At 39.7% G+C, this 13111-nt stretch overlaps 1 protein-coding gene and 1 long non-coding RNA gene across 2 annotated transcripts; one reads left to right on the top strand and one right to left on the bottom strand.

Moving 5' to 3' along the window:
• Nucleotides 1-111: 111 nt before the first annotated feature.
• On the top strand, nucleotides 112-11589 carry psmd6 (proteasome 26S subunit, non-ATPase 6). Its single transcript, XM_088636232.1, has 8 exons — nucleotides 112-358; nucleotides 1382-1587; nucleotides 3582-3727; nucleotides 4813-5032; nucleotides 6609-6717; nucleotides 7107-7275; nucleotides 11037-11114; nucleotides 11316-11589. The coding sequence occupies exons 1-8, from the start codon at nucleotides 214-216 to the stop codon at nucleotides 11410-11412; spliced, it is 1170 nt and encodes a 389-aa protein (XP_088492358.1). The 5' UTR covers nucleotides 112-213; the 3' UTR covers nucleotides 11413-11589.
• LOC148661847 (uncharacterized) lies at nucleotides 7106-11056 on the bottom strand. Its single transcript, XR_015939616.1, has 2 exons — nucleotides 10917-11056; nucleotides 7106-7326 (listed from the first exon to the last, which is right to left on the bottom strand). It is a non-coding gene; the product is annotated as an uncharacterized LOC148661847 (long non-coding RNA).
• Nucleotides 11590-13111: the final 1522 nt, after the last annotated feature.

Raw genomic sequence — 13111 nt, 5'->3', positions numbered from 1 at the left:
AATTATCCAGATTTAATTACGGTACAAAAAAACGAGTTGCATTCACGCGCATGGCCAGGAGGGGGCGATGACAGTTACAGTTTCGCCTTGTTGCCTTGGGCTCTTTCGCTTGGTCTGAACTCGTTGGCGTAGTGTAATTTCATTCAGCAGCCCGGGTTTTCATGTTTAGGTCCCCGCATATTCCTTGTATTAACACCGAGAGAACCAGAAGAAATGCCGCTGGAAAACCTGGAAGAAGAGGGATTGCCCAAAAACCCCGATCTGAGAATAGCTCAGCTCAAGTTCCTGCTCACGCTTGATGGACACCGTGCAGATGTAAAAGTTAAAGAGGAGCTGATGGAGGCCATTAAAGAGAATAGTAAGTAGGAGAAACCTGCAATAAGGCCGCCGCTGTCAAGTCAAAACTGTAGCGTCACTGGGGCCTCGGATTGATCCCGGGGCTCGAGTTAGACATGTAACCTGGGCCTGGCTCTTAGGATCGCGGCTCAAAATCAACTACCAGAAGGGTGTATAAGGGCAGCGATTTGTATCGGAAGTAAGGAAGCATTATTTTTCGTCTGATAAATTGGATTTTTGAGAAACAATGAAATTGTTTTATTAATTGAAACAATGTGAAAGTCGCATATGAATATGATATGAACATATGCTATTAATACCCTACCCGTGATGTTCATGTCTGGAACAGAATTGTAACAGTTTTACACACCTGTACACATGTATAGCTTGATGTGAAACAAAGGAAATCGTCGACTGATTTTAGATTTTTTTTAATGAAACTATTCTGCGTAACAAAATTAACGAGTTTCCTATATAATTTCTCAATTCACTGTTGTTAGGGTCTGATTGTCTTTTAAAGCTTGAAAGAAATGTTCTGTACCAGCGTCCCATCCATTGGATTAATTGCAACTGTCTGAAAAAGTTTACTTCGTATTTGTTTCAGGATTATCATGACTGTCATTGTTGGATTGTAAATAACGTTGGGTCATGATGATGTAAGCATATTCGGTTAGAGTTGAATAAATCTCTTTAGTGATTAGATAATATTTACTATAATATAAATATACTTTATATATTACTATAAAATATTACATATTGTCACCACAAAACTTTTTATCATTGTTGACAATACTTCGTCTTACAGCACAGCTATTGTGGAAAATTCTCCTCGGCCTTTTGCTTGTGCTTAAGAATTTCGAGCGGGGAGCTTCGTCAGTTGTGTCCAAGTTGCAAATAGAAAAAAGATAGTCTGTTGAGCCTCTTTACACTTGAAGAAAACGTTGTTTTTTATTCTCTGCTCTTCAACTCTACGGAACTAACCTTTGCTTGCTCTTTTGTATTCAAGTTTGTTTTATTAGCTGGTCCGTTTGGCTTTGTCTTTCAGACATGGCTCCATATTACGAGGCTTTGTGCAAGGAACTTAAATGGCAGGTTGACACGGAATTCTTAAGCAAAATGAAGAAAGCCAACGAAGAGGTCCTGAAACGTCTGGATGACGTGTTGGAGGACGCAGAGAAGAATCTGGGAGAGAGTGAAATCCGTGACGCAATGATGGCCAAAGCTGAATACCTGATTAGAATTGGGGATAAAGTAAATATAATCTATTGTGATATTTCCCCAGGTTTCAAACTGCTTGTTTTTTGAAGACTGGGCATCTGAGCATCTTCATGCTAGGCAGCTTTATTTGCACAGATAAGCCATTAAATTTGATAAAAATCTAAGAACATAAGAAGTTTTTAAAAAGGGAGACTATTTGGCCCATTTTGTAGTTAGTAGTTAATTAATCCAAGGATGTCATCCAGCTGTTTCTTGAAAGATGCCATGATATTTGCTTCAGCATCATGGCTGGGTAGCCTGTTCCATGTTCCCACAACCCTTTGGGTAAAGCTGAGCTTCTTGGTTTTAGATGCACTTCCAAGCCTGGTCTTGTATCAGCCAACATAAAAGCATGACCTGCGTATTTGAAACCCCTTTCAAAGTCTTTTTAAAGAGCTTAACCAGTTAAATTACAAATTTGGAATATTTCACAAGCAACCAAAGCTGGTTCTGGTTTACAACCCACAAGATGATTATTTTCCCTCCCACTGCATGCGAAACTTTATCTTTCAACTCAGGAGTTGCTTTTGTCCAAGATCATTTAAACTGCATGTGTTTTATGAGCTGTTTTCCTAAGTGACTTGAATTAATTATGTTAATACCCAGAGCTTGTTTCAGATTTCCATCTCACGTATTGGGGGCATACTTGTGCCCATACTGGGTCATCACACACTTTGCAAAAGGTGTTGTGTAACATGATCTTCTCTACCTTAGAAACTTTGGCAAGTTAAGTTAGTATGGATCACTGTAGTGATGAAGCACTTGCAGTATGGTGCAGTAGATTTCCTTTATAATACAGGATGGTTGCTTGACCATCATTTTCTTGTCTTGCTTATAAACAATAGATTTTCCACAGATTTTCTAATAACCAGTAAAATATGGTAGGTACCACTCCAGCACAATGTGATTAGCTTATGTTCAGAGTGGGCTGCTGGTTAAACCAAGTTGGCTGCCTGTGTGCCTTTTAGTTTTCAAACTTTAAACTAATTGCAATATTAGTGGGGACACTTCACCTCTGACAGCCATTACGAGAAAATATTAGTTACTCATTTCACCTCTGATGGCCGTGACCATTCTAATCTCTCCGTCTGTGTTCTCAAAGATGGTTTTCCTAACTCATACATCAGAAAGACTACAGAAACTAAAATTATCTGTAGCTTGGATCACACTTTCCCCCTTCTCTAAATGACAGACTACTTTTCTTCTAAATTCTCTCTATTCATTGTAGGTTTCATTTTACACCTCTCTTCACCTATCCTGACTTCACACTTCCTGATTGGCCTCTCTGTCTGTTCCATGCTCCCGCCTCTCGTTCCTCCTCTCTCCCAGCTTTTGTTCTCCCGCTACATTACCTTTGCTTACTGCCCTGTCTTTCTCACACCTGAAGAAGGCTCCACGGCCGAAATGTTGTTTTGTTTCTTCTCTTTTCAGCATGGAATAAACCTATTACTTGTTCCTTTGCAGCCTATACATGCTGATGCAGCTACCCACCTGAACTACTAATCGCAATATTGATAGACTTGAATCTTGATGGATTCATCTCTGTGAATTCTGCTTGAGACTTGCACTTTACATTTTCCATGCCCAAAGTATCTTATCAACTGATTGACAGATTAGGCCCCGTACTGCTTAAGTTCTCTTCTTCAAAAACTGTTAAGTACGAGAAGTCGTATTTTCAGTGGGCATCTTTCTAGTTTCCCATTGTTAATTTGCGTTGATTTTTTTTGTAAAGCTTTGTAGACCAGACTAAAGTGGTAAAAATAATTTCTTCCACAAAAATATCAATGCATCTTGTCTAAATAGGGAAAAATACTGTTATATAAAATCAAGTGCCTTTTTTCCTAAAGACTTTGCTCAGAATATATATAGTGCAGGCAGATTACCACATGATAATTCCTGAATAATACCACTGAAATGTATTTTAGATCTTTTTAATTGTCTTGTATTAAGTACTTTTTCCATGTGTGTTTTGTTTTGTCAATGTTTAGGAAGGAGCACTGACGGCTTTTAGGAAGACCTATGACAAAACTGTGGCTCTGGGACATCGTCTAGATATTGTGTTTTATCTTTTGAGAATTGGATTGTTCTATATGGATAGCGACCTCATCACACGAAACACTGAGAAAGCAAAAAGGTAAAATCACAATGATGAAAATACATTCATACTTTTGTGCATTATGAGTAAAATGAATTTTATTTTAAAGAGAGATGCTTAGATGATTAAATTGCTGAAAAAAGGGGTACATAATTTCTTCATGCTGTGGGATTGGTTTTGAACTTTGCATACCCCTTTCAAAATTGCCTTAAAAATCTCTACACCAATTCAGTAAAAATTTAGCAGATTTCATCAACAGCCATTTTTAGATATTTACACTAAAAGCTGCTGTAATCATTTTAAATCCAGCAAGGAGACCTATTGCATCTACTGTTCCTGTGTTTGAACAATTAATTCTGAACTTTATCTGTATTACTCTTAAGAGTGTAGTACATATAAAGTAGAAAATGTTGAAAGCCAGTTGTTTCAGGGACATCTCGCAATTGAACTTGAAACATGGCTGGCTTCATTACACTTTGACCTGCTTCATACATCCACCTCTCAGGTTGCAGCATCACCTTTTAAGCTCATGGGTCATTGTCTTCTTGGTGAAACACTTATGGTCAAACTTCTCCAGGTTGTCTTGCAGATCACTCACACGATAAGTGGGTTGTGACTTCCTTGGAAGCCATTTAAATCTACTTGTGTTATAGAGGAACAAGTAATGGGTTTATTCCATGCTGAAAAGATAAGAAAGGAAACACTACGTTTTGGCTGTGGAGCCTTCTTCTGGTGTGAACAACCCTGGTTTCCTTTCTTCACTTTTCAGCATGGAATAAACCTATTACTTGTTCCTTTGTAGCCACACATGCTGATGCACCTACCCACCTGAACTACTTGTATTATAGTCAGATTTAGAAATTCTCAGTTTCATTTTAGGGTTTCAAAGGAATGTTGGGAAGGTTGAGAGAAAAGTGATAACCCACGTATTTCTGTGGTGCAAGCTGACTGAGAAAACTGAAGTGAATTCTACGGTGACATTCCGTTTTGTACATTTTCTGTTTTATCTTTTCTGTTTGTCATTCCTGTAATTTTCACGTGCTCCAGAGAACAAGCTGGACTGTAGGGATGCCGTTATTTCTTTATGATCCCGGGCGCTCATGGCATGTGTGCTTGTTTTGCAGCCTTATAGAAGAAGGGGGAGACTGGGACAGGAGGAACCGTTTGAAAGTTTACCAGGGCCTTTATTGTGTGGCTATTCGAGACTTCAAGCAAGCTGCAGAACTCTTCCTTGACACAGTGTCCACATTTACTTCCTATGAACTCATGGATTATAAGACATTTGTGACTTATACAGTTTATGTGAGCATGATTGCTCTAAAGCGACCTGATCTCAGGGAAAAGGTAGGTTGATAATGTGTTTAAGTTAAATGTGAGACACCTACAGACTGTAAAGCAGGTATCCCTAATTTTGGCACTCAGCCTTAAGCAACAGCCTTGTCAAAATTGTAGGTGTCTTGATATGTGAAAAAAATCGGCCAATTGTAAGGTTTAAATCTTTTCTTAAATTGAGCTTTTGGGTTTTATTTCTATAATTGAATCTTCATCAGACTTGGACTCAAATGTACATGCATTTGGATATGAGCTTAAAGTGGTTAACCCCTGTTCCTCAAGGGGAGACCTGCAGTTTAGAAGCATTCAAGCTTACTCGTTTACGTTCTCCTCAAATTTTAAAAAATATGTAGACAATGATAATTTTAATGGCCTTCCACTATTATTTTATAAGCTGGTTTTACACCTCATTGTCGAAGACTTGTGATGCCTACCCTAGTCAAAGCCTTTAATCAAAGGCACATTGAGATTTGAAGATTTGGCTTGTGGCTTTCATGGACTGGAGTTTCCTTGAGTATTGGGTTGTTGTATGTTGTAGTGCAGTTTTGGTTTGGAATGCCTGAAGGTTTCTTGTTTTCTTTCCATCTGAGCCAATTTATAACCTAATTGAACTCAGAGTTGAACCCTCTCCTTGTTTTTTAAGGAAAACAATGTAAAAGGCAAACAAAATAGGATATATAGTTCTCTCATTTAAATAAGTGATGTTATGTTCAAGTTGTGTAATGCACTACTTGTTTTAGACTCATTTAGAATATTATGTGCAATTGTGATTATCACAAGAGAACAGCAAGCCGATACATTCTAGGTATCTGCCTTCAGGGCAGAAGGAACCAAATCTTTTTAAGTCTTGAACTGAGTAGATTACAAGGGACCTGATACAACTTTGCAGAATTCTCAAAAGCGTTGACAAAGACAACTCGGACGGCTTCCAGATGAACAGTGGTTCACAATTCAGAGGCCCCAAGTGGGAAGTATGTGGAACTGTGTTTAATTGAGCACAGGATGCACTTTTGTGCAAAGGGTTGTGAGAGTATGGAACCCAGCAACATTGTTAAAACCTGGCTTTTTTTTAAAGAAACAGTTGGTCCTTGGATAAATAATAAACTACTAACTACTAAACAGAGTAGAAATGACCTCCACTTGTTTGGAATCTTTCTTATGTTCTAAAGGAGCTGGGATTTTAAAGACACTTAGAAAATCTGCAGGCCAGTGGCTGTTGAGGAATGGAGTTAGATCACCTCTGTTCTGTAGGGACCTTATAAGCATTTTATAAGAGTTAGAAAACTTAGCCAATGTGCCACCTTTCTCCACTTAATTCAATTAAGTCTTTAAGGCCGAAGATAGCATAAAACCTAGAAAGAAGCTAGCACTCCAGTCCTGGAGCTGTCTGCCACGTATTGTATACTTTTTTAATAAGGAACCCATTTTGTACTTCACCTGCCTTCAGAGCACAGGCAATAGTGTGTTGAAACCGTAGGCAAAAAAAATTGAATTTACTTTCTTCAAAGCAATCTTTTAAAAATTATCTTCCCTTTACTATAACATTGAACCAGTTTGTTTTTCTATTTCTCTTTCTCTTGTAATCCAGGTAATAAAAGGAGCAGAGATCCTGGAGGTGTTGCACAGTTTACCTGCTGTTCGACAGTACTTATTCTCTCTGTATGAGTGCCGGTACTCGGTTTTCTTTCAGTCATTGGGTAGGTCCCCCTTTGATCATTTTACAAGTTGCTCGTGTTTTTGGCACTGTGAAAAAGAGCTCATTTGAGTGTTCAAACCCAACCTTTAATGATGGTGTTTGTCAGAAATTCAAGGAAGTGCTTATTGTAGTGAGTGCCAGCTCTCTGCACCATGCTGACAGGATGTGTTTGTAGGATTAGCAATGAGGAAGTAAGAGGTTTGTGTGACATGCGTGGCAACCACCACCCTGCTGTCTGCTGTGCAAAGCACTTGTGCAGAACTTGACTTCAGCAAGCTGAAGGCTTGATCCACTTGATTCATTCAACGTGTACCTCTTTGTGAAGCAAAGGTAGGACTAAGTACATAACTGCATTCTCCTTAAACATTTGTCTTGGACTTTTTTTTGCAGCAACTGTGGAACAGGAGCTGAAGAAAGACTGGCTGTTTGCACCCCATTATCGTTACTATGTCAGAGAGATGAGAATCCACGCCTACAGCCAGTTGCTCGAGTCTTATCGCTCACTGACTCTGGGCTACATGGCTGAGGCCTTCGGAGTCGGCGTGGAGTTCATTGATCAGTAAGTTGCATTCGGCACGGTCACAATAATCAAACCAAGAACGCTTGACATCTAATAATAATAATAATAATAATAAACTTTATTTTATATAGCGCCTTTAAAGGTGGCTTCTCAAAGCGCTTTACAGGATGACAATAACAATAAATAAGAAGACTACAACAATAAATAAGAAAAATTTCACAAGACAGGACACAATTATAATTACAGCAATACAACAATAACAATAGAGGAGACCGTGGAAGATGGTATTAAGAAGAGCAGAGGGGTGAAGAATGGAACCAGTTAAGTAAAGGCTTTTCTGAAAAGGAGGGTTTTGAGTCTGGATTTGAAGGAGTTTAGAGAAGGTGACTCTCTAATATCCTTGGGCAAGGAGTTCCAGAGCTTGGGGGCATAGCAGGAGAAGGCCCTGTCGCCCATACAATGTAGACGGGCTTGGGGGACAGTAAGGAGGGCAGAATTTGAAGAGCGGAGGTTGCGAGGTGGGGAGTAGGGCGATAAAAGTTCAGACAGGTATTGAGGTGCCAAGCCATGTAAAGCCTTGTAGGTGAGCATGAGGATTTTAAAGTCTACGCGGAATTTGACCGGAAGCCAGTGCAAGGACTCCAGGATAGGAGTAATGTGAACACTTGCACTAGATCTGGTCAGGATTCTGGCTGCTGAATTTTGGACATACTGCAGCTTGTTCAGAGTAGATTTAGATACCCCAGGGAGCAGAGCATTGCAGTAGTCAATTCGAGAGAATACAAATATGTTGATCAGCTTTTCAGCCACAGTTAATGATAGCATAGGGCGTAGTCTTGCGATATTTCTAAGGTGAAAAAAAGATGTTTTGACAGTATGCTGTACATGTGGGTCGAATGTTAAGCCAGAATCGAATATAACCCCAAGGTTTTTCAATTTTGATTGGAGCTCAAGTACAGAGCCATCTACAGACAGGGTTACAGGACTGGCTTTGCGAAGTTGATGGGGGGTACCAATAAGCATGACTTCAGTCTTGTCACAGTTAAGATGAAGGAAGTTTTGAGTCATCCAAATTTTTATGTCAGAGATGCAATTAGATAGAATAGAGACAGCCACATCAGTGTCGGGTTTGGTATGGATGTATATTTGAGTATCGTCAGCGTAAAAATGAAAGCTGAGGCCATGTGATCTTAAAAGCTGACCAAGTGGGAACATGTAAATGCTGAAGAGCAAGGGGCCCAGTATTGAGCCCTGAGGGACACCAGACTTGACAAGACCAGTTTCAGACCTGTACCCATTGAGAGAGACAAAGTGACAGCGATCAGTGAGGTAAGACTTAAACCATTTGAGGGCAGTGTCAGAGACTCCAAACACAGTCTCGAGACGAGAAAGCAAGATGTTATGGTCAACAGTGTCAAAGGCAGCACTGAGATCAAGAAGGATGAGTATGGAAAGAGAACCAGAATCAGAAGCTATTAGGAGATCGTTGGTGACTTTGACTAGGGCGGTTTCTGTGCTGTGAAGTTGACGGAAGCCAGATTGGAGGGGTTCGAAAAGGTTGTTTGTCATGAGGTGGTTATGTAACTGAAGTGTGACAGCACGTTCTAGAATTTTAGAGAGAAAGGGTAAGTTGGAGATGGGGCGAAAGTTGTTAAGATTGTCGAGAGCCATGTTAGGCTTCTTTGGCACTGGGGTAATAGCAGCAGTTTTGAGGACCGTTGGTACAATGCCGGTGCTCAAGGATTCATGTATTATATTGAGGACAATGGGACAGAGAGAAGAGAAACAGGACTGGAATAAAGTGGTGGGAATGGGATCTAAAATAGATGTGGTGGGTTTCATGCGCGTAACTAGTTTGTTTAGGGATGCTGAGTCAAGAAGAGAGAAGCTGGAGAGACGGGAACCAGAGAAGTTGGATGAGGAGGGAGGAGGTGTGGAAATTATATCCGTAGTGGAGAGAATGTGATGCCGGATGTTGTCAATCTTAGAACTAAAGAAATCTAAGAATGTGTTGCAAAGTTGTGATGAGGCAGGTAATGTGGTGGGGCAGTTTGGCTTGAGCAGTCTGTTGATGGTGGAGAAAAGATGTCTGGGATTGTTTTGGTGATTTTCAATGATGTGAGAGAAGTAGGTGGATCTAGCAGACTCTATAGTAACCTTATAATCAGATAAGTAATCTCTCCAGGCCTGATAATGTACATTTAGGCCGGAAAGACGCCACCTACGCTCAAGTTTGCGAGAGGCTGCCTTCATGAAACGCAGATGGTCATTGTACCAGGGGGCAGGGCGAGAGAAGGAGATGGTTCGAGTTTTTAAAGGAGCAAAGGTGTCGAGGGTAGATAAAAGAGCATTGTCAAGTAACTGTATTTTGTCCTCTAGAGGGTCAGAGGAAGAGAAACAGGATAAGGAGGACAGAACAGAATTTGCAAACCTTGGGTGATCAATTGATCGCCAGTTGCGGAAATTTACAGAGCGTGAGGGGGAAGTGTTAGAAACAGGTAATTCCAGATTGAAGAGAATGGCTAAGTGGTCAGAGAGGCCTAGATCAAGGGGGGAGCAGTGGGAGACAAAGGAGTCATTTGCAATAATTAGATCTAAGGTGTGTCCTTTGTTATGTGTAGGGGTACAAACAAACTGAGCAAGGTCAAAGCATCCCAAAAGAGAAAGGAAGTCTTTAGCCAGACTGGAGGAAGTTGAATCAATGTGTATATTAAAGTCCCCTAGAATAAGGATCCTTTTAAATGTAAGGGATAAGAATGAGAGAAAATCAGCAAACTCACCTAAGAAGACTCCACTGGGTTTGGGTGGTCTGTAAACTGTGGCAATAATAGTAGATTGGGGGATAGAAACATTTAAAACAAGACACTCAAAAGAAGAGGGAGGAGGTATAGCTATAGGACTTAGACTGTAAAAAAGGTTGTAAATAACAATGATGCCCCCGCCTCTGCCTGAAAGACGCGGAAGGTCAAAGAAACCATATCCAGGAGGAACTAGTTGGTTGAACAGGAGTCCATCGTTTTGTTTGTGCCATGTTTCGGTTAAGCACAGAAGGTCCAGTTGTTTTTCTTTGATAATGTCACATAAAAGAAGAGCCTTGCTGTTAACGGAGCGGGTGTTGAGTAGCGCTGATCTGGCCAGTCTCGGGGATGCGGGGGGAAACGGAGTGCGGTCCAGGTGCGGTAGTGAGAGGAGATTTTTTAGATCGGCGCCGGTACGTGATGGACTTACAGACGTGCGGCGAAAGGCAGGGATAGAGACTCCGCAGGCAGACGAACGTAGAGAACGGTGTCCTGTGCTGCGATGGATGTAGCGAGTCGGTCGTAAAATCCCAGTAAAACGGCAGTAATCGAATGTGTCTTTGACCAGGAAGTAGCTTTGTTTTAGTTGAAGAAGTTGCAGTGCAGTGTACCTCAGAGACATGATTGATGAAACGAGACGGGAAGGAAATCCAGAGAAGGCGGTAGCAAGAGGTGAAAATCTTCAGTTGAGTAAGTTCACAATGCAGTGGAAGTCGCACCCGTGAACTTGTAACGTGAAGCGGATGAAAATAGATAAACTAGAAATCAGTGCAATCGAGGAGAAAAAGGGAAAAAAACATAAATAAGTAGATAGAAATGAAAAACTGGTGAGAGGAGCGGCAGCCAAATGCGCCAGCGTTCCCTCTCGACCGGAACCGGAACCGGAAAAAAACACTTCTCAGATCAATGTCAATGTGGAATGTTGCCAATGAACCTGCTCTATTAATTTGTCAGGTTTTCAATGTGTGCTAATTTAATCTGGGCAATTTTTTCCTTTTACAGAGAACTTTCCAGATTTATTGCAGCTGGTAGACTACATTGCAAAATAGACAAAGTGAATGAGATTGTGGAAACAAACAGGTACAGTATAATTTGGAAAATAACAGAGACTGTAGGACATTGCTATAACCTTAAACTAACTACTTAAAAATATATCTGAGAACAGTTTAACTGATTTTATACTGTCTTTGTATTTTCTATATCGTGCTGTTCTGTTCAGAATATAATTTGTTTAGTTTTGTGGCAAGAGAATTTCCCTTAAATGGCTTCTGTTCTTTTCAGGCCTGACAGCAAGAACTGGCAGTACCAGGAGACCATAAAGAAAGGAGATCTGCTATTGAACAGAGTCCAAAAGCTCTCCAGAGTTATCAATATGTAACATGCAATGTATAAAGATTGGTATTGTAAACTTTGGGTTTCAGGCAATGAAATATAAAGGTTGAGCGATAGTATTAAAATATTTCATGTAACAGTTTGTAGTTGTCTACAGTATGTTTAACTATTAAGTGTATATAATAAAATTTTCAAAAAAGTTGCAACTACATGTATTTTTATTTGCTCTTTAATGGCATTAGTGAGCATTTAGAAAGGCTAATCTGCAACATTTGTAACTACTCAGAAGAATGGATTAAATTAAATTATTCAGGAAAATTTTATAACTGATAAATTAGATCATTAATTCTTAATATAAGAAATTGTATATGGCCAATTAAGTGATCTTATATTAAAAAAAAACATCAATACTGATTGTAGTGGCAGTCAAATGAGCCAAGGATATTTATTAGCAAGCAGAACCTTCTCCCAATTCTCTCACATTAAAGGATTCTACATTCATACTTCAAATCAGTTGTTCGAATCTCAGCCTTCATGTGGTAGGGATCTCAATACCAAGAGTTACTTTAGCTTATCTTTATATTTAGCACCTTAGCACATGAAATGTCTCAATTTAGCAAAAGCAGTTTGTTCACTTGTCACAGGTCAACCTCCGTATTAATTGAAGAACATCTTTTTGAAAGTTAAAAATGTTCCATGTTAAGAAATTAGTTCCCTAGAGCAGGGGTTCTTGGTTCTGTGTGCCTTTTATTTTCTTTGCACAAATTAACTTTCATCATGATTTTAATTGATCTTAACTTGGATTAACACTTTTCAGACCGTCATAAAACAGGGGACCTTCTAAGTTTAATTTCAACTAAAACTGTCAATCACTAGTGCTACTTGATGCTTTTAATTTCCTATACTTTCATTCACCTTTTTCTGCACAGTCCTTGATTTAAAATACAGTATACATGTACTTGCATTGTTGTGTTGTAGCAACTACAGCACTGAAAATGTCATGCTCTCTTCAACTTCATACAGGATTGGTCCCATATTCTGAACAACTGATCAAGTTGATTTTGGTGAACAGAAACATGAAGAAATTACAATGTATCAAAACGTAATTTTCTTTCCATGGAGATCCAGTGGGTTATGAAAATGTTAGTAAGGGAAACAACTTCTCAGAAATTGGTCCAGTGTTTATATAGATTACAAATACCACTCATGAACCAAAAGCAAGCTTAAAAACACCTCGATTAGCTTGTAATTAAGAACCTGGCTGGAACAAAAAACAAGACTGGTCCCCTAGGACAAGAGTTGGGAGAAATTACATGATTGGCCACCTCTGCACTAAGCCCTGGTGGGATTTCTACATACAAATGTTTCATTAGCAACCTATTAAACAGCACCCTGGCCACAGAAACCAGTACCATTTTGTACAGAATTTAAAGGTTTGCGAGTAATGTAATGCTTATTTTGTGATGCATGTAGTAACAGTTTTCAGAAATGCAGGTAGTTTTAAGTGTGCATTATGTACCACAATATAGCATTCAAGCAAGATTTGAGCAGTTAATAAAAATAGGATAATTTCTTACACTTATATAGGGCTTTCCTGGTAACTCCACTCAAAGTGCTCTACAGGTAGTGGAGACTCACCTCCACCTATATGCAGCACCCACCTGGATAAAACGATGGCAGCCAAAGTGCGTCAGTGTTCTTGCCACTTATCCGCTATCAGTGGGGAGGAAATTTGGCCTTGATGA

Source organism: Lepisosteus platostomus, chromosome 6 (genome assembly GCF_059453375.1).
Source record: "Lepisosteus platostomus isolate fLepPlt1 chromosome 6, fLepPlt1.hap1, whole genome shotgun sequence".
Classification (NCBI taxonomy): Eukaryota; Metazoa; Chordata; class Actinopteri; order Semionotiformes; family Lepisosteidae; genus Lepisosteus; species Lepisosteus platostomus.
This window is presented reverse-complemented; position numbering and strand designations above follow the sequence as displayed.